Genomic DNA, 22,185 nt, shown 5'->3' on the forward strand with positions numbered 1-22,185 from the left:
AGCTTGGATCCATGTGTATATGTCCTTTGGACCAGTCATTCTGGCCAGGGAGGTGGGGTGCTGTGATTGATTAGTTAGGCCTAGATTAAATGACTGCACCTGAGAGGGAGTTAGGAATCTGTCACTCAGATTCCTAACAAACTCACAGAATAGGGTTGGGCAGGTGCTGTTAGAAGATGGAAGGAAAATGCTATAACCACAGGTTTAACCAGAGGTTAAAGTAACCACAGGTTTCTGCTAAGGTGCTTATCTCTATCCCATGTTTTGGGACTTTTCTCTGCTTTGAGACTTCAAGCTCTTTGAAGGCAAAAACTTGAGAGCCAGTGGGCCCTAGATTTGATTCCCTGTGCATCCCTATGTGCACCACATAGAACTAGAAGCTCAATAAGCAAGTATTTATTTCAATTCCTGTTTGCAGTACTTCTCATTATTTTGGGTTACTATAGTCATGATTTTAGGTAGACATTATCTTTTCCATTTTTAGTTTTAGCTGAATTATTTAATAATTGCTTCTGTGTTTAGTTCAGGACCTTACTGGATAAGTTATGGGTACGCAGTCAACCTACATATGTAAAAAATATGACTGAATAAAATTCCTCTTCAAATAATAAGGAGATTGTTTCCCCATGTTTTTTTGTTTAAAGATTTGTTCATTTATTTGAGAGAGAGAGAGAGAGCACAAGAGAGAGTGCATGCCAGTGTGAGCAGGGGGAGGGGCAGATGGAGAGGGAGAGAGAGAATCTCAAGCAGATTCCAAGCTGAGCTTGGAGCCCGATGCAGGGCTCTGTTGCACAACCCCGAGATCATGACCTGAGTCAAAAGCAGGAGCTGTATGTTCAACTGATTAAGCCACCACCCTGTTTCCCCATATTTTTAATGGAATGGGTTTTTTTTAATTGAAAATAAAGTATCAAATCAAAGATTTGGCTTATGAAGTTGGCTTATCTTTATTCCTTAGAAAAGAGTTAATACACAAGTACATGACTTTAACATATATTTGTCCTCAGTGGTTATAGGACTTAAATACTTGTATTCAGGACTTTTTAATCATCTAGATATTTTTTAAACTTTTACTCTTCTTACTTTAGTTTAACTTGCTTTCAGATTTTTGTCTCTTAATAAAATGCCACATTAGTATATAAGATAAAAATATTTAAATCAATGCATATTGACTTATTTTCATTTTCTCCTTAGGAACTGAGAGAAAGCTACAACACACAGCAGTTAGCGCTTGAACAACTTCATAAAATCAAACGTGACAAGTTGAAGGAAATTGAAAGAAAAAGGTCAGAGCTAATACAGAAAAAGAAACTAGAAGATGAGGCTATAAGGTAATATAGCTGATAAATTTAATATACTACTTTACTATTAGAATTCTAATTTTGTTGCCCATATCTTAGTTTGACTATGAAAATTTAAGGGAAATAAAAGGATTATCCTTGGAAGCTAATTAGAATCAGCAGTTTAGAAGTTCAGTTTTTCTTTTAGGGAGTGAGATTATAGTAATCAATTTTATGTTCCATTGGTGAAGAATAGGGGGTTTGGACTCAGACCTGGATTAGACTTCTTGATCTACCACTTACTATTTGGATGACCTTGGTTAAGTCACTTTATCTTTTGAACCCCATTTCTCCACCTGAGAAATAGAAATACTGATGCATGCCTCATAAGTAAAAATAATGTAGCTAGCAAGCCAAGCACAAATGTCTTACACTCATCACTTCCTTCTCTCCATTGTAAATCTGTTAAGTTTGCTAAAAGATCACAAAAACCAAATACTTAATTTTATTAAGTGATAAGATGGGGTGATGAGATGGAGTATATAATGCCATGTTGATGCAGTTCTCTTTGTGCCACTGAGCCTATCAGTTGCCTCCATTTATAGCAAGAAATAAGATAGTTGCAGAATCTGAGGCATTTGTGTAGAGACTCAGCATAATTTTTTTCTGTTGTGAGGTCTTGTTTCTAATATGTTCCTTAGCCACGACCCCCTCCAAGTCCTCTAGCGTCAGAAATCAGTATAATTAACAAATACTAAGGAGCCAGCTTTTCTTCGCCTTGGAGATAAGTAGACGAGTAATGCCCATGAAGGAGCTAACAGTTACTCGAAAGGCAAGAAAGACACATTACCATGTAGTAGGCCTCTATTTTTAACGGCTTCAGAATAACCACTCCCAGCACACTTAATGAGTGGCCGCTGTTGACTGTGATGCAAGGACACTCTGGTTTTACTCCTTGTTCTTGATTCCTCATCATTTGAGTAGGAGCTGGAGACTGCCAGACAGAGCTCTGTAGTACTCCCTACTCCAAGACCCCCACTTTTGTGGCTGCTAACAAGAAATAACAAGAAATAACAAGAATAATGTAAGAGCAGAGATAGTGAAGTTCAAATTTAGAAGCTTTTTTTTTTTAACCACTTAACTGCCACTGAACATTGCATAAGGGAATAGTGCAGTAACTACATAGCTAGTCACTGTGTCAGAATTTTCTGCTGATGATGTTGCAAGTGTTTTGCAAGTGTTTTGAAATTGCATCACCGCTCACAATTTTTCCTAGGCCAGCAAGCCATATTAATAATACACGTTTTCATTTCATTCATTTCATTCATCCTCCTCACACATTATCCTGCTATAGAAGAGGAAAGAAATCAGAGCAGACACACATGTCGAATCAGTCCAGAGCTGAGTCTTAGAAATAACAACTTGATTTCTTAGCCGTTTGCCTAGGAAGGCTCCCTCCTTGTCCCCCGCTGTTGGTTAGAGTCAGGTTTTCAGTGTAGGTTTGGCCTCCTTGCCCTTTGTCCAGCTTCTGAGGTATCTTCTGGCTCTGAATTGTTTCTCATGCACTGACACATAAGAAAGTTTATCAAAATTTAATTTCATATTCTTTTAACTCTCTAGCCTTTCTTTATCCCAGTAAACATGGGGTAAATACTCTGTGGTGTTTATAATCTCTGGGAATTCAAGTAGAGGCTAGATTAGGTCACCTTAGTGTGGAAGAATGTGGGAAAAGGCGATGGAGGAACTCACCAGGAAAAGGAATGGTGGCTGAGATGAAGAAAGGACCTCAGAGAAGCGTGGCCCTCAAAGGAGAGCCAGATGTCAGTCACAAAAAGTGCTGGAGGAAGCACTCTTTGCAGTGAGAGAGGTTATGGGAGGTCAATGAACCAGGAGTATGAGTGTAAGACAGTCCAGGAATGAGAAAGAGAAGTGGCAGAGTAAGTGGGTCTGCAGTTTTGGGGATTATATAGGAATTGAGACATGGAATTAAGCCAAGATGTCTTCCTTGGTAGGGCATAGACCAACTTGCCCAGCTAGAAACCAAGCTGCAGCTGTTATCAAATGTCATAGAAGCACATATGGAAGCGTGGACCTATAGGGGAACATGCCCTGCTCTCTAACAATGAAAAAGACTTCCAGGGGGTAATATAGAAAGTAGGTAATCTGCCCAGAAGCATTTCCTGTTTCTACAGTAATGACCAAATCCTGAAAACAGGGGTTAGCTAGATAGTGGAAATAAGAGCTGAAATACAGTCCTTGTGAAAAATCTAGAGAGAAAGAAAGAAATTGGGAGAGAGGGGAAGAACATTTAGATATACCTTATGTATTTATTTTCTGAATAGTTCCCCTTTCTTCTCAGCGTTGGGAGGTTGGCTGACAGGAGGGAATTTAAGGGTATGAGAAATTGTCAGTCTTACTCCCCAGTTCATCTGTTTGACCAAGGGTCCTCTCTTGATTAATTGGTTTTTCCCCTTCATCCATGATCCCCACTGTTTCTCCATACCCCATGCTAATGTCTTAGCTATATGATAAATACATAAGATTATATATAAATACATAAGAAATATGTAATATTCCTATAGTTTGTGAGGAATAAGATCTGATATTTTTAATTTTGTTATTATTTTGCATAACAGAAATTTTAGGACGTTATGCAAACTCTCTTTTTTTTTTATGTAAAGGAAAGCAAAGCAAGGAAAAGAAAACTTATGGAGAGAAAGTCTTAGAAAGGAGGAAGAAGAAAAACAAAAGCGACTCCAGGAAGAAAAAACCCAAGAGAAAGTTCAAGAAGAGGAGCGGAAAGTGGAGGAGAAGCAGTGTAAGAATAAGGATAGAAATAAGAGATTTGATTTTTCTGAGACAGAACAATGAAAGCAATAAGAATAAAAAGATTATGATGAAAAGCAAAAAAAAAAATTTAAACAGATGTTAACCTTGGAGTCAGAAAAAAACTTTTTCTAAATTGAACTTGGAGAAGGCTTTATTAAAACAGACTGAGGGTAGAAGTCTTAAAACAACTTGCAGAAAAGAAGAGGATCATAATCACTGAGTAGCTATGAACAGACCTTGACATGGTTTTCATAATTGAAGTAAACAGTTGTAGTTTATTCAACCAGTGTTAACTAAACTGTTTATTTTAATGATACAACAGTAAAATTTTAAGTCTTTGCATATTGAAATTTTCTCAGAAGGAATGTTTTGTTCATGATACAGCTCAGTATCCATTCCTAAGATACTTTACATATTACTGTATTTCTTTTGGATATACAAGTATTTGAAACCTTATTGATGATACATGTGTTGAAATTTCTGTAAGCCAAAGCATTTATTCTGCAAATAAAGCTAAGTATTTTTAATCTTATTAAGGGTAGTGTATCTGTGAGCTCTTCTGCTTTTCTTTTAGAACCATACTGGTTAATCTACAGCTCTTTCTTCACTGAACCCTGTTCACTGCTAACCTCATCTGTGACCTCTCTCTCTGCCTCTTCTTCCCTGTTACATCCTGAGTGCCACAGAACAAACCTCGCTGCTTGGCCTCCTTGCGCTTTGCACGGCTTAGCTGCCACCACTCCTCTGCCTTCCGCGACGTCCCTGCGCGTGGCACACCCCGCAAGTCATGGCTTTGTTTCATTGCCTCCTACTTTACTGAAGATGAATGTCCTTGTTTGCTTTTATATTGATTCTGTGACTATACAAGATATTTAAATCCTGACAAGCCTGTGTCAAATGGATTTTCATTTTACTATTTGATGTTCAGTTTTTTTTCCTTTTGATTTTACAAGTTCTTTATATTGAGTCATGAAGATGTATGTACATGAAAGTAGCAAATAATGACCATTATCTTCTCTTTAGGTGAGCCAGCTAGTGCTTTGGTAAATTATAAAGCATTATATCGCTTTGAAGCCAGGAGCCATGATGAGATGAGTTTTAATTCTGGGGATATAATACAGGTAGGAAACTATCTTTTTTGTTCATGAATAAGCTTAATACAATGAAGTGTATAACTTTCTATAATAATAATGACTATAATTTCATGTAGTGATTTGTCATTTAAAATGCATATCTTTAACTTTATCCAATTTGGCCCTAACAACTTACTGCACAGTTGCATATTACCACTGCCATATTCTAGGTAAGGCAGCTGAGACTTATGCAACAGGTTACAGTCAGCAGGCCAGTGACGGAGTGGGTTGCAAGTACATGTCTTTGATTTTCAAATCCTGTGTTCTTTACACTGTGCCATTGCTTCACATCGTAAAAGGTGATGCTGATTTTGTTAATAAATCACCAGTGAAATTTGGGGAAGCTGATTATTTTCTGGCAACATTAAAAGAATTGAAGGAGGCAGGTTCTGTAGCTCTAATTAGATGCAGTCCCTTGTTCCTAGAAACAAAAGCCCTTTATTATATAGTCACAAACCACAGAAGATGGATGAATAAGGGAAGATGCAGGGAATAGCATTTGATACAGCTGTTGTGACGTAATGGAAAGAATACAGGCTTTAGAAGCATACTAACTTGGGTTTTAGTCTCTGCTTCAGTTTTCTTCGTAATAAATTAAGACTGGACTACCGAGCCAGTGCCTGCTTTCATTTTTCCCTGTGTGGTCACCAGTTTGGTGTATTTTATCTGTTACACAGCAAATATTTAGTGATACTTGGCATAGGGTTTACTAGAAGCATCTGTTCAAACACTCGAGATGGTCCCCCTTCCTTCTGTTACCATTGCCACCACGGACAGTGCCACAGTGTGGTGGCCTTCCTCATCTTCTACCTGTTAATGATGAATTTGGTCCAGAAGTGAAGAGATGCAGCCTATGTGGCGAGGAGCCCACTTACAGTTCTTTTTTTTTTTTTTTTTTTTTTTAAAGATTTTATTTATCCATTTGACAGAGAGAAATCACAAGTAGATGGAGAGGCAGAGAGAGAGAGAGAGGGAAGCAGGCTCTCCGCTGAGCAGAGAGCCCGATGCGGGACTCGATCCCAGGACTCTGAGATCATGACCTGAGCCGAAGGCAGCGGCTTAACCCACTGAGCCACCCAGGCGCCCCCCACTTACAGTTCTGCTTATATCTTTTATTTACTCTGTCAACAAATATTTTTTTAGGGCTGTGCTAGGCTAGGAATATAGTGAACAAGGCACGGTCTCTACCCTTAAACCGCTTATAGTCTAATGAGAAAGACAGACATTCTAATGCAGTTGAGGAAGGAAGGTGGTGGAAAGCTACCAGCTTTACAGCAGACCTCGCCCGTGGTCATCAAGCCAGTCTGGTGGCAGTGACAACGGGAACATTGAGATAGCTAGAGTTTCTCGACTATGTTCTGTGCCGAATCACTAATATAAAGAATGAGTCATGTGTTACAAATGCCTGATTTGGACACCTTGGTTGATGACAGTGTCATTCACTAAGAGAGGAAGATCAGAAGGAGGGAATTGGAGTAAGAGTTACAATGAGTTTAATTTGGGGTGAGTTTCAGATTCCTAGGCAGCAGGTGGATACACCTCTGGCTATCCAGAGATATAGAGGGATCTCAGGCAGAGATCAGAGGCGGCCAGTTTAAGTGTCATCACTCTGTTGTGATGGTAATTGACATGAGTGTAGAGGATGACTGATGATGCAGTCCCCAAGAGACATGAACACTGGAGGTATTATTAGAGGAAGGGAAGTCTTAAAAGAAACAACGAGAGGTAGGGAAAAGCCAGGAGGGTAGTTTAGCAGGAGGGAATTTTGAGAAGAGTGGTCTGGGTCTGTATGTCAAATAAGATGGGACTAAAAAAAAAAAATAACCATTAGATTAACAGTATCACAACTATTGTTAACCTGCAGGAAAACAGTACTAGTTGAGTGGAGTGGTGGGTGAAGAAGCCAGATTTTAGTGACCTGAACAAATTGGAAGGGAGGAAGAGGAAACGGTGAATATACAAAATTCTTTGAAGGAGCTTGGCTTTTGAAAGTCTAATGATAGTGAGGTGTATGGGTTGAGGGAGGTTGTTCTATGTTTTGTTTTATGGTTTTTTGGTGTTTGTTTTTTTTTTTAACTTGGCTGAAGCTTGAGCAAGTTCAAATAATGATAGAGAAGATCTGCAGAGAGGGAAAGGATTAATGATACTGGATTTACTAAAGTGCACAACTGTAAATATACAGCTCAAATGATTAGTGCACATGTGTGTATCTGTGAAACTACCACTCAGATCAACATATAGAACACAGAACACTTAGGAAGGCACCTCATGTCTCTCTGGCAGACCTCTCTATTCTGACTAGTGGATGCAGATGAGGAAGATTCTTGGTAAGGCTGGAAGGCTTGGAATCTAGAGCCCAGGAGGAGAGAATAGTGGAAGGACTAGATAACCTCTTAGAGATTAGAGGACTGAAAGAAAGGATGGGTGGGATTATTAAAAATGCATTTTGCTGAGTTAGAAGGTGAGCTCAGATCTGAGGGCTTCCCTATCCTTGGTAAGATAGGAGGCAAAATCTAATCAACTTAATGGATGAGGGTAGCAGAAGAGATTTGTTTGAAAGTGAAAAAGATTACAAATTCCACTGAGCCCTGGCAACATTTTCCATGACAACCTATTTTTCCAGTGTTCATATGTATTAATGCTATTTTTGAAGTAATAATTTCCATTAACCTGTGAGAACTATATAAAAATTTCTAGTTTAATTCTCTGTGTAAATCTCTGTGTAATCAGAGCTATAAATAACAGATATGAAATTGGTTAAAATTGACCCCTGACAAAGCAAGCTTGGTCTAATTCTAAAGATGGTCTAATTCTAAAATGTTCCTTTTCTTTTTCTTCTTTTTTTTTTTTCAGAGATTTTATTTATTGACAGATCGAGATCACAAGTAGGCAGAGAGGCAGGCAGAGAGAGAGAGAGGAGGAAGCAGGCTCCCTGCTGAGCAGAGAGCCCGATGTGGGGCTTGATCCCAGCACCCTGGGATCATGACCCAAGCCAAAGGCAGAGGCTTTAACCCACTGAGCCACCAAAGTGCCCCGAATGGGCCTTTTCTTCTTGGAATGGTAGAAAATATTAGGAAAAAGTATTAAAGAAAGGAGACTTTTAACAGTTTGTAGGAAAAGGAGGAAGTTAGTGTTCAAACGCCAGTATTCTTAACTGTCAGTGATCCGTGCTTTGAGACCAACATTTAAATCAGGTGAATTGCTGAGCATGCTACTTTAGGTTGCGTACCTCCTTGGGGTCTGTTATGTTCTTGTCTTTAGTTTTAGTGCTCTGGATTGGCTATTTTAAAGTAGTCTTAAACTAGATATACAGGATGATATTTTAGCAGGGGTTTCTTTTGTTCTGTTTCAGAACACCATTTTATAGTTACTACATAGCTGTGCCAGCTATTCTAGAACTAATGAGTGTGTTTAACAAGCAAGGTTGCAGGATACAAGATCAATATACAAGGACAAACGTTCATGGTTTTATTTGTAATAGCCAAAAGCTGGAAACCACTCAGATGTCCATCACTAGGTGTAAGCATTTAAACAAAAATTGTGGTACATCTATACAATGTAACATTACTCAGCAATTAAAGGGGGAAAAAAATGAAACTATAAACCACCTATGTGTGTTACCAGTTGAAAAATAGTATTCAGAACTCTTAGAGAGTTCAAGAAGACTGTCATAGGAACAGAAAAAACTAAATAAAACAAAAATTAATGATTAACTATAGGATAATAAGTTTGCAAGAAAGTAAGTGTAATTATCAGAATAGTGCATAATTCAGATGCAAAAATTTATTTATAGAATCATAATAATGTAAACATTAAATATAATTTAACCAAAAATTTTGAGATAGCAATATCGATAGAATAAGAAGATGTAGCAAAAGACAGTTAAATGTTGATTTTCCGTTATCAAAAGCCAATAGATAATGTCTAAAATTGAAACATTCAAGAAATAGTATAAATACGTTATTTAGAGGTAAAGAAGGTAATACAGAAGAAACAAATGAAAATGGCAAGTTACTATGAGGAGTGGAAATCAGGGCATAATGAGTGATAGGGTCTTCTATCATAAACCATGTGGAATGCTGTTTGTTTTTGTAAACTATTTTCATATTTAACTTGGATGGAATTAAAAATTAAATTTTAAAAAGGCACTTTGTCAGTCATTAGAGATAGTGAGTGACCTATTAATTTGTAGAAAATGGCATCGACTCTTTAGTTCAATGGGCTTAATTCTGAAAATGAGGCTACTATACAGTAGTCTGTATTTTCTTCCTTTGTAAATCCGTGGCATTTTAACCATTGTTAACCCTTGTTTTTGTTTCCATAGGTTGATGAAAAAACCATAGGAGAACCTGGTTGGCTTTATGGTAGTTTTCAAGGAAATTTTGGCTGGTTTCCATGCAACTACGTAGAAAAAATGCCATCAGGTGAAAAATCTGTGTCTCCTAAGAAGGCCTTACTTCCCCCTACAGTATCTGTATCTGCTACCTCAACTTCCTCTGAGTAAGTTTTTGCTAACAGTGGAGTTTATGCATTTTTTTGGTAATGTATAAATACTTAATAGGTATTTGTGTCAGCCTGCTACGTAATCATAATCTAATCTGTGCTGGGCTCTCCAAGAGTCCCTTTTGTTCCAAATTTCATACTGGAATTTAATAAATAAAAATGTAGGACAGTACTTTGTTCATTAATTTTTTTCCCACAAACTGTGTTTAAACTCAAAGTAAATTATATACAAGCTGATAAATTTGTAGTACTTCACTAGATTTTAAATGATTAACTGTACTTACATCGAAGTGTTGTATTTACAGATCACTTTCTTCAAATCAACCAGCATCAGTGACTGATTATCAAAATGTATCTTTTACAAACCTAACTGTTAATACGTCATGGCAGAAAAAGTCAGCTTTTACTCGTACTGTGTCCCCTGGATCTGTATCACCGATTCATGGACAGGTGTGTATTTTTAATTTTGTGTGCTTTATCCTTTTTTTCCTTTTTAAGATTTATTTATTTATTAGGGGGGGGGGGAGAGAGGGAGCACACACAAGTGGGGGAAGGAGCAGAGGGAGAGAAACTCAGACTCCGTGCTGAGCGCAGAGCCCAACGCGGGGTTCATTCACACAACCTTGAGATCATGACCGGAGCCAAAACTAAGAGTCGGACGCTCAACTGACAGAGCGTCCTGTGTTCTGACCCAGGCGCCCCTGTGTTCTTTATTCTTTGACTTTGCTTCTATTCACATAAAATAGAATGAAGATTTTTGTACAAAGGCATCATTTACTCTTTTAATCAGAGTTTGTAGCATTTGGTTTCTATTCTTACTGTCCACGTGTGATGTAAAGAAATTATTACTTAGAAGTTTCCCAGTGATTCATTTTCATAGCATCCAGTTATTACTAGTTAAGGTTTCTAAGCTCAAAATGTCATTGTTACAAGTCTGATTATATCATTCTTTTTTTTTTTTTTTTTTTTTTAAAGATTTTATTTATTTATTTGACAGAGAGATCACAAGTTGGCGGAGAGTCAGGCAGAGAGAGAGAGAGAGAAGCAGGCTCCCGCTGAGCAAAGAGCCCGATGCGGGGCTCGATCCCAGGACACTGAGATCATGACCTGAGCCGAAGGCAGCGGCTTAATCCACTGAGCCACCCAGGCGCCCCTGATTATATCATTCTTAATTCATAGTTGCTATAAGAAGTTTTCTGGGCTTGGGAGGTTTTGGTTTTTTGTTCTTAAAAAAGTTATTTGTGTGGGAACTATGTTATGTATATTTATCTTCTGATGTAGATGTGATCATTACATCTAACTGTTACCTCTAAATTACAGATCAAGCATTTTTACATGAACATTATTGAAAAGAAAGCACAGACTTCATCACAGTAGAGTCCAGAGATATGCCTTCTTTCAAAAAAATGCTTATTATGTGACCATTGGTTCCAGGCATCTCATTACGTGCTAGAAATTTAATGGGAAGAAAATCCCTGCTTTAAGAAGTCATAATCTAATGAGACAGACAAAGAAATAAATAATTGTAGGGGCGCCTGGGTGGCTCAGTCGGTCAAGTGTCTGCCTTTGATTCAGGCCATGATTTCCAAGCCCTGGGAAAAGGCCCACCTTTGGGCTCCCTGCTCAATGGGGAGTCTGCTTCTTCCCTCTCCCTTTGCCCCCACCCTCCTGCTTGCTTGTGGTCTCTCTCAACTGAATAAATAAATCTTTAAAATCTTTTTTAAAAAAGAAATAAATAATTATAAATTATGAGAAGTATTGTCATAAAGATACTCTGCAAAGTCTTGAGGTATATACAGCTGAGACAGATATCATTCAGTCTGTGGAAATTGGAGCACAGTTCACAAAGAGCCAGGTTTTTGAGTGGGAAGGTGAAGATAAGCGAGATTTTAGCAAACAGAGAAGGAACGTTATTCCTGTGAAAAAATAAGTTGGGGAAGATCAGTGACCATGTTAACACAAAGAGTTTGCAGGATGAGAATTATTTATGGTGTGGCCAGAGTACAGGATTCATGGCGAAAGGGTCAGGAAGCGCAGTTAGAGGTGGAGGTCTCTTTGTGAAATGTTTGGTACAGTGCCCAGCAGCTTGGCAGTGGGCAGCCCCTGGAAGTTTCTAAGAGGTATATATTTTAACCTAACCCCACCAGAGTATAGGGGCCGGATGAGTGGAAGGAAGTGAAGGAAGGAGATAAGGAGGAAGGGCGCTGCAGGAGCCAGGGAGCCGGAGGATGGCATGAGCCCGGGCCACAGGAGAGAAAACATGGAGAGGAAATGGATTTCCCTTCTGTGTATCTTCAGGATCTTTAGCTCAAGTAACGGGAAGGAAGGTGATGGCATTGTCTTTGGTGGGCATCGCAAGAGGAGTGGGTTCCGTGGGTTCCAAAAATGCATCCCACACCTGCAACTTGGGTATCTGGTTTAGAGACAATGTGGTGGGAAGGCCACATAAGCAGAGTCGGACTTACAAGACGAGCTCAGGAGATAAAGTTGTAATTAAGATATATATTTGAGGAAGCGACTCTGCCTTTGGGCTTGGGTCATGATCTCAGTGGGATCGAGTCCCACCTCCAGCTCCTTGCTCGGTGGGGAGCCTGCATCTCCCCTCTGCCTGCAACTCCCCCTGCTTGTGCTCTCATTCTCTCTCTCTCTCTCTCTGACAAATAAGTAAATAAAATCTTTTTTTTTTTTAAAGATTTGAAAAGGCATAGACATAAATAAGATAATTTAGGGAAGTCATGTGGAAACAGGCAAGGAAAGGGCTTGGACCAAAGATGGAATCCATTAAGCACCAGAGAGTGAGTTTTCTGAAGGACAGGGGTGTAAGCAATGTCAGCACCTTTCAGACATCAGGGAAGATACGGGTTTGGAAGAAGCTTTTTGCACTTTGATGTTATCAGTGACCTTGTCAAGAAGAGGTTCAATAGAGTGGTGGGTGCAGAACCTAAATTAAAATGGATTTAGTTCCCTGTCTTTAAGGAATTTAGAAGTGGAAATTAAGTAGAGAGGTGGAGAGATTAGCTATTTTAGAGAGGCACTTCATGATGTTACAAAATATTTTTGGAAAATGGAGGGTATAATAGAAGATTTAGGGCACAGGTAAAGAGATGAGCCTTATCAACAAAACACTCCTTCCTCCAAGAGGAGCAAGGAAAGGAGAATGAGTAAGAATACCAGGAGGAAGTTGGGGAGCAAAAGCTAAGGAGTGGAGGGAGGAGAGCACAGCCCCTGTGTATTGGTTAGTGGCGCGACCTTTGACCTGTAGTGACTGCACGGAGGGGGTCAGGAACTAGAGGGTAGGAAGAGCTATAGTAGCTCTTTGCACTTGTTCCGTGATGTCAGCTTGATGGATTTATGAAAACATTTCTTGAGTGTCCAGTGTTTCTCCTACAATCTAGTGTTCCTTTGTGCCAAGATGTTTCCTTGAATGGTAGGTGTTCAGTCTTTAACAAGCAGAAGGCTATTCAAATGTTCCGTCATCTATCATTTTAAATGGGTTGATAGATAAAGGTTATCTTAAGTCACCACCACACCAGACTTGTCTCTGTTTAAACAGTTAATAAGTTATATATTAGGAAAAAGAAGTCACAGTTTCACAGTTACCTTTTCTTTTTTTTTTTTTTTTTAATTTTGTGGTTTTGTATTCACAGGGACAAGTTGTAGAAAACCTAAAGGCACAGGCCCTTTGTTCTTGGACTGCAAAGAAAGATAACCACTTGAACTTCTCAAAACATGATATTATTACTGTCTTGGAGCAGCAAGAAAATTGGTGGTTTGGGGAGGTACATGGAGGAAGAGGATGGTTTCCAAAATCTTATGTCAAAATCATCCCTGGGAGTGAAGTCAAGCGGGAAGAGTAAGCATTTTGTGTTTCCCTGAGATGTGGATGTTGGTGTTTTCCCTAGTGAGTCCACTGTAGAATGTAAAACATTTACGCTTGAGTTTGACCATCAGGAGGGCAATTCCTGGAGTGAAAAAAGTGTGCTTCAGATATTTATATCAGTTTTAGAACATCTTTCATTCTAGTTATTTCCGATTCCTAAAGTTCTCAAAGTGCTTAAAATTTGAGATCTGTTGTTTTCTTTGTGCTATCAGGTCAATTAGAGTTCTTTTTCATTTCCTTTGGAGCACTTCTTCCTTGTTTATTTTACATTGTCAGTTTTTAAATAAAGGTTTACTTTGCCAGAGTGGAGGGCTTGCAGTTTCTGGGCCTCCAGAATTCCTTGAAGATCACACCTCTCTAACTGCTCAGAAGAGACTGGGCTATAGTTACGCATTATCTTAACCATATCCCTTACTAGAGCATATGCTCCAGGAGGACAGGGTCCATGTCTTGTTTGTTTTTCAGTTTTTCCCTGCCTCGTGTCATCGCGGTGCACACTAGCTTCTCAGTCATGTTAGCTCAGTGAATAAGCAGAGGAATCAGTGAACGAACAGTCAGTTGAATCCATTTTCAGAGAACAGCAAGTGGACAAGGTCTCTGGCCTTTATTTCCCAGTGCAGAGGAGTCAGATCATCAGACATCTTTAAGATGTTTAAGAAATAAGTACTCTAATGTAGCAATGGGGAGCTGTCTCTTGTGTTTTTCATGGAAATTGATCTAAATAGAAAAGTGATCTGATTGAACGAAAGAGACAGCTCTTTGGAAATCAAGAGGCTTGAGTTCGGATTCTGCTATTTTTTTTGTCAGGCTGTATAGAATTACCTACTTTGCAGTTTTCTAATTGATGAGATGAAAAAAGTAAATTAATCTTTAAAAACCTTCTCAGTGCTGAGACTCTTTGTAGGAATTTTTAGTTCAAATGCAGAAATTTACTCTTCAGACTGACATGGAATTTTAGACTTAAAATTCTGTAAGTGATAGCAGTTCAGAGCTGACAGATGCATATTGGCACTGAGCTGGGTCCTTGATAGGAATTATCTATTTAAACACCATAACATTTTATGGACTAGAAGACATAAGTGCAAAGACAGTAAGTTTAAATGCTTTTCCCCCCTAACTTTTCATTCAGTTCCTGACCTTTTCTAGTATATAAGGCATACAACTTGAAAGCCTACAGTAATGGAGAGATCATGCCTTAAACAAGGCAGTCTGTTAAGCTGTGACCATGAGCTGTAGTAAGTTTCCATTCTGTTCCCTGAGAACTGCCTTACTGTATAATTTCCTCAAGGGTCCTGGGGAGCACTGGTACATCCTACAGATGTCCAGTTCTTAAGTACGACAGTCTTCCACATTTTTAAAGACAGTTTCTTGGGTTAAATTGGAAATTAAAAGCTTTACTCTTTCTGAAATAGAAAAATAAAGTCTGTGCTCAAAACAAATATTAAAATTAATATATTATGTTCTTCTTGTTTCTCCATATACCAAGCCAAGCCCCCTATGTGCTTTACTAAATTACTGTCCATTTACCAAAGCACTTATGTCTTTTAAATTCCTCTAGAAAGGCAAAGTAACTCACACTTAAAAAAAAACTATTTATAAATCATGTTGAAATTACTTCATTAAAACATTTAGAGGTTTATAACTAGGCCCTTCTTAGTCCCCTAACGATTTTGTGTTATGAGAATATTTCTAGCCTGTGTACTGAGACAATATTTAAATTAATTTTAGAAAGCCCTAAAAGAAAGTACTGCAAACACCTGCTGATCGCCTTTCTTGGTTTTTGCTTGTTGGTGTCTTTGTTTCATTATTTTTTAAAATCTGTTTATATATTTATTTGGCAGATCAGAAGCTTTGTATGCAGCTATAAACAAGAAACCTACCTCTGCAGCCTATACAGTTGGAGATGGTGAGTTTTTGGCAAGCTGTAAATTAAATGGGAGTCAGATTAGCTATTGACTCATTGTCTGAGTTCCCACAGTTGTTATTTGCCTTGTTTCCATGTCTTTGCTGTTAAAGTAGTCTTAGAGGAACCTGCCCCTTAGCTATTTCATATGAAGATTGAGACTATAGAAAACATATGGCACTTTTAGAAAATCGGTACTATAAAAATTCAGCATAGACTCAATAAGATCATAAATGAAAAATGTTACAGTGAGATAGCATGAAGGTTTTTGTTTTCCTGTTATTTTAGATATCCAGGTTAGGCAATTTTAATACATTTACTTACAAACTGTATTTTAATTACAGTGTATCATATAAGTCATTAAGTAGGATTTGAAATCAAGGTGTACTTTATCATAATTATTACAAAGAAATTTTTTTCTATAGCCCTTTGGGCTGACTAATAATTTATTTTTTTATTTCAATGTACTAAAAAATCAAAGATTATCCACCCTAAGTTTCTGACATTTATTTAACACTTACATAGCTTTATAAATGAATGATGTACGTCCCCTGTAAAATTAGTTGAATAGTAGAAGTACATTTTATGTTTACATCACTGCTCAAGAAGATTAGCTTAATGATAAATTAAACCATTTATTCAGTATCTACTATGTTAAAGTTTCTGTGCTACAGCCTGAAAAATACAAGGATGAATAAAACACAGTTTCCCAAGTCCTCACAGTAGACTGGGGAGTATAGGCATACCACTGTAAGAAATTATGTAATGAGTACATAGAACTGAATTTTGAATAGGACCTATGAATCCACGGACAAGGCAGTTCTGGATCATCTTAAGCAAGGAGTAGAATTTCGCATAGTGACAAGGGAAGAGAAAGCTCTTGTGGACGGAGGGAAAGTTAAGAGTCAGGGCATGGCTGTGAAAGGTTAGAGAGCTCAGATCACCAGCCAGATTGGACCCATACATAGGTTCACTGTGGAATGAGTGTTGTGAAGTGAGTCTAGGAAGGGAGGAAGGAGTGTTTGGGGGAGACCTTGCTAATTGCAGCATACCTAAACCTTGCAGGCATTTTTGGTTTTGTTAAATCACCCAGTAATACTGGGAACATGAACAGTAAGTAGGTTGTAGATGGTGTTCCTAGTCATTTCTAGTTTATGATGTACATATGAAATTCCATGTTGACAAATAAAATTAACTGGAAACTAAGAAAGACTTCTACAACCAGTCATTGACTGTTTATTCTAAATAGCAGTAATGACAGGGATGGAAACCAAAGCCAATATATTTTCCCAAAGAAGTTAGTATGTATTGAGCATCTACTCTGTGCCAAGCATTGTGCTAGGAGCCGGGTCACTGTGGTAGAACTTGGCTACTGTTACGGATGTCAATACTGGGCATTTCCATAACGATATGTAAAAGAATTAGAAAAAAACTTAGCATATTAAATGATATTTTGTGTAAGGAAATTGAAAAAATACTTTCATATCTTAACTCTGTAGAGGTACTTCTACCTATTTGTGTTTTTGGATTCTCTGTGATAAGACGGTGGTGATGATGCTACAGTAGGGAAAAGAAGAAACCCTGTGATAAAGCTTTATGTTAAATAATCTTTTTCTCGAAATTATTAAATAATTGCCTCATTCTTTTTTCTACTTTAATATCTTTTCACATTTGGTTTCCTTAACTTACAAGGTCTTTTTTAGTTAATTTACACAAGGTTTGGAGATTAACATAATCTTTTGCTTTCTATACTCTTAAAACCAAAATTCGTTTCTTTTTGTTTTGTTTCCTACAGAGTATATTGCACTTTATTCATATTCGAGTGTAGAACCTGGAGATTTGACTTTCATTGAAGGTGAAGAAATACTGGTGACCCAGAAAGATGGAGAGTGGTGGACAGGAAGCATTGGAGATAGAACTGGAATTTTTCCATCAAATTACGTCAAGCCAAAAGATCAAGAGGTGGAGTTATTTTGATATAGAAACAAAATTATTCCATTCTTGTGTATTGAGATTCATACTGAAAACAGAGACCCATGTATAGACAAGCTTTGGTTGTAAGGACACCACTGAAGGTGGCACCAGTTAAATAGAACTTATTGTGGGGATCCTGTTAAATAAGAGGGACAGGATTTCATGAAATTTCTAAGAGTAGGAGCCAAAGGTAGAGCTGGGCGTCATGGTTACTGAAGCTAGGAAGGAGTCCCAGATCCCAGGGATCACCTTCAAGGAGTTTGTAAATCTTTGTAGCCCTGGTGTTAATGTGACTCATCCTACACTCAGTTCCTGCCTCTTTTCATCCTACCACTAGTGCCGTACAATACAACGGTTCTCAAACTCTTTGATTTGAGGAACTTTTTACATTCTTAAAAATTACTGGGGATTTTAGGAGCACCTGGGTAGCTCAGTCAGTTGAGCAACTGACTCTTGATTTCACCTCAAGTCATGATCTCAGCAGGGTCTTGAGATCCAGCCCTGCGTCTGTCAGCCTCTGCGCTCAGCGGGGAGCCTGCGTGAGATTTCTTCCCCTCCCACTCACACTCTCTCTTAAATAAATAAATAAATAAATCTTTAAAAAAATTATTGGGCACTCTAAAGAGTTTTTAAAACTGTATGGGTGGGGGATGTCTGGGTCGCTCATTTGGTTAAGCATCTGCCTTCAGCTGAGGTCATGATCCCTGGGTCCTGGGATGGAACCCCACATTGGGCTCCCTGCTCGTTGGGGAGCCTGCTTCTACGTCTCCCTCTGCCACTCCCCACTTGCTCTCTCTTCTCTCTCTAATAAAATATTTTATTAAATGTATTTTAAAAATACATATATAGGTTAAAATACACATATATATGGGTTACACATAGTTCTGTTTTCCATATTAGAAATTAAAACCGTAGAATTTTTAAAATACTTATTTTAAAGTAACAAAAGTAGGGATGCCTGGATGGCTCAGTCTGTTAAGGCGTCTTCCTTTTGCTCGGGTCATGATCCCAAGTCCCACGTTGGGGGTGGGACAGAGTCCTTGCTCAGCGGGAAGACTGCCTCTCCCTCTGCCTACCACTCCTCCTGCTTATGCTCACTCCCTCTGAAAAATAAACAGTCTTTTAAAAAATAAAGTAACAAAAGTAAATCCATTATATGGTAATATAAATAACTTGGTTCTTATGAAAAACAAAGAAGAAAGTTTGTTAGAAAGAGTAGCATCGTTTTGTATTTTTGCAAAGCTCTTTAATGTCTGGCTTACCTTGAAGACAGCTAGATTCTTCACTGTTTCCGTATTCAGTCTGTGGTGACACATTTTTTTGGTTGACACGTGAAGAAAATTCAACCTCACACAGATATGGGAGAAGACAGGAGTATTTACTAACATTTTCTGGTGCCTGTGGTTATGCTTTGATATTACTATACCAAAACTTAATAAGTGTTAAATTGTTATAGGTTAGTTACACATGAATCTAAAGCCATGTCAGTGAACATTTCTTACTGTTACATGAAAATTCACCACTCTGTTTTGACATTGAATGGATTTTTTAATCCATGCATTGGTCATTTGGGAAAGATGGAATCCCTGAGTTATGCAAATATTCCTTGTATTGCCACATTTCATTATACAATATCAAAAAATTTCATTTGTTAATATCACCATAGATCTCATGGGAAAGTCTTCATATACTTTGAAACTGTCAAACTCATGGTGGTAGATGCAAGTTTTCCAAAATTTCAATTTTCTCTTGAAATCTTGAATTGGATCATTGGCCACAAGTCCCGTCAGCTGTATTCCTTGATGTGACAGACATACTTTATCTTGGAGAAAACGTCTGCTAAATCCCGAGTCTGAAGAGTTTGTCTTTAGTTGTTCTTTCAAGTAAAAACGTCCCGTGAAAACCCCAGTTCAGCTCACAGTTGAATAACACAAGTGCTTCTCCTTCAGATAGCCATCTTCTATTCAGTATGCTGCGGAAACGCTGTAGGCTTGCTTCCATCTAGTCACACAGAATTTTTAAAAGATCATGTTTCAGGCGCCTGGGTGGCTCAGAGGGTTAAAGCCTCTGCCTTTGGCTCAGGTCAGGATCCCAGGGTCCTGGGATCGAGCCCCGCATCAGGCTCTCTGCTCAGCAGGGAGCCTGCTTCCCTTCCTCTCTCTCTCTGCCTGCCTGCCTGCCTCTCTGCCTAATTGTGATCTCTGTCAAATAAAAAAAAATCCTTAAAAAAAAAAAAAAGATCATGTTTCACTAAGATTTCATAACATATTTACTGCTTGACTGAGGACATTTTTAAGTGAAACCGGTTTTGTTTGTCCTGTGATTATGTGGTTGTGAAGAATACTGTGACCTCTAGTATAATTTCACACCGCTGTCATGATTCATGCTAAGGCATCAGCAGTTTTACTCCTTGGGGTAAATGTCAACACAGTAAAAGAAGCGATTAATGTCTTAATACTGTGAATGAAAAAGGTCTTTATTTAATGAAAAAGCCCCTTGAAAGGGGCGCAAGGACTGTCCCTAGGGATCCACAAACTGCCCGGTGAGAACCATCTAGGTTGACTTCAGGCTCTAACACTTAGAGGCCTTGGACAAGTTATTTCACCTTTCTGTACCTCAGTTTCCTTCTCTGTAAGATGGGGATAATCATAATACTTAATAGGGTTATTGTGAGAATTAAATAAGTGACTGTATGTAAAATTCATTGGCTGTAACCCACATCTGTTGCACAAATGGTCGTTTCTAAATACTGTTCGTGTAAGTGCTCGGAAATCGTTAGCCCTTGCCTAACATCTCTTCAGCCTCAGTACTTCCACTCTAGCTGTGTTCACTCACAGAAGAAAGGTGTTCCGTTCCTTCCCTTTGCTTGTTCAGATTCCTGAAATGAAGAAGGGTTGTTGGTGCAACTGTCCTGTAACGTCAGACTGAGGTTATAGTTGCTACCCAGGGCGTGGATTTTTTTGTTCTTATGTCAGGTTCAGGTGGAATATGCAAAAGAATTAAAAACATTGACTCCTAGGTAGCAGCAGTAAAACTCACTGCTTATTCCTTAAGGTATGTTGTAGATGTAGGTGGGCATTGATGCTAACCTGATAAATGAGAGGTATCTGGTCACATTTGGTATTCAGGAAAGATGCATTTAATAAGCTATTCTTGTTGAATCATTGGCTGCCAGCATCAACCACTTGTGTATAATGTCTATTAGTAGACCAGATCTCCCCATAATTAATGTTTTGGATTCTTTACTTACTTGGTTAATATAAGACTAATTGTTGGGGCACCTGGATGGCTCAGTGGGTTAAAGCCTCTGCTTTCAGCTCAGGTCACAATCCCAGGGTCCTGGGATCGAGCCCTGCATCGGGCTCTCTGCTCAGCAGGGAACCTGCTTCCCTTCCTCTCTCTCTGCCTGCCTGCCTCTCTGCCTACTTGTGATCTCTGTCTGTCAAATAAATAAATAAAATTTAAAAAAAAAAAGACTAATTGTTATTTTGATCTTCATTTAAAGAAACAGTCCTGGGAATTATAAATCTCTAATTCCTAGTAACCTTTGTATTCTTACATCTGGATTATTAGAAAATGGTAAAACAGTATGTCTTTTTCTTACAGAGTTTTGGGAGTGCTAGCAAATCTGGAACATCAAACAAGAAACCTGGTATGTATAATAATGAAGTTGCAAAATTACTATAGTGTTTTAATTGTCTTGAATTCATAGTTTCTTATCTGTCTTCTTTTCAGAGATTGCTCAAGTAACTTCAGCATATGTGGCTTCTGGTTCTGAACAACTAAGTCTCGCACCAGGGCAGTTAATATTAATCCTAAAGAAAAATTCAAGCGGGTGGTGGCAAGGGGAATTACAGGTAATAACCTTGAAGTAACATTTATCATTTTTATTATAAAAGTAATGTGTGTTCATATTAAAAAATAAAATTAAAAATTTTTAGATCACCTATAATCATACCACCTAAGGTAATCAATATTAACATTTTAATGTATTATTTTCCCTCTAGTATTTTCCCTGTTCATTTTTAGCGCATTTGAGCTGATATTATAAGTAACAATATGAAGAATAATTTTCTATATAGACATAATTGTTTTCCAATAATACCTGCTTTAATAAACCACAGGTCACCTTCTTAAAGGAAAGCATAGCATCACCTTTGCCTGGGATAACCCCAGGGTATAGCCTCTCTCCAGGAAAAGAAACATGATCCAGACTATGTACTGAGAAACTTGTTGGACTTTGCCCACCATAGTCTTATGCTTTTGAAACAGCAGTGAAAGGAAAGGAAATGTAGGCATAAGTGAACCTAGTTTTTTCCTAAAATGTTAGAGACAGTTATTGCATATGTCTTGATTCAGAAAGAGACTTCTTTTCTCCTAAAAGTTCCTTACTAGAAAAACTAAAAAGCATTTTAAGATTAAAAGATGATGAGGGGTATAATAGCTGTATTTTTATGTAAGATTGATATGTGATTATGATATGGAGGATAAACACAGCTTTGTTTTTGCAGATCAGCCTTACACAGTTCCTAGAGAGCAGTGGAGGTTCAAAGTTCAGTATCTTGAATAACCCACTGAAATCCCATCTTCCTATTTTGCTTTGAAGATCAACCCAACTAAATGGGAAATATGGCTCTCCACAAATTGTATTTGTGATCTCTGTATTAATTTTTAACAAAGCTC

At 38.2% G+C, this 22,185-nt stretch overlaps 1 protein-coding gene across 10 annotated transcripts in view; it reads left to right on the forward strand.

The window, feature by feature from the left end:
* ITSN2 (intersectin 2) overlaps positions 1-22,185 on the forward strand; it is a 140,268-nt gene that overhangs the window by 74,771 nt on the left and 43,312 nt on the right. For all 10 annotated transcript variants that reach the window (XM_032353163.1, XM_032353162.1, XM_032353160.1 and 7 more), the window contains 10 exons: positions 1,195-1,331; positions 3,962-4,098; positions 5,133-5,230; positions 9,567-9,742; positions 10,051-10,195; positions 13,393-13,598; positions 15,467-15,531; positions 17,324-17,490; positions 21,109-21,154; positions 21,238-21,359. In XM_032353163.1, the coding sequence (XP_032209054.1) occupies positions 1,195-1,331; positions 3,962-4,098; positions 5,133-5,230; positions 9,567-9,742; positions 10,051-10,195; positions 13,393-13,598; positions 15,467-15,531; positions 17,324-17,490; positions 21,109-21,154; positions 21,238-21,359 (1,299 nt within the window). The remainder of the gene's footprint in view (positions 1-1,194; positions 1,332-3,961; positions 4,099-5,132; positions 5,231-9,566; positions 9,743-10,050; positions 10,196-13,392; positions 13,599-15,466; positions 15,532-17,323; positions 17,491-21,108; positions 21,155-21,237; positions 21,360-22,185) is intronic.

The sequence above is a fragment of the Mustela erminea genome, chromosome 7 (assembly GCF_009829155.1).
Source record: "Mustela erminea isolate mMusErm1 chromosome 7, mMusErm1.Pri, whole genome shotgun sequence".
Lineage (NCBI taxonomy): Eukaryota > Metazoa > Chordata > Mammalia > Carnivora > Mustelidae > Mustela > Mustela erminea.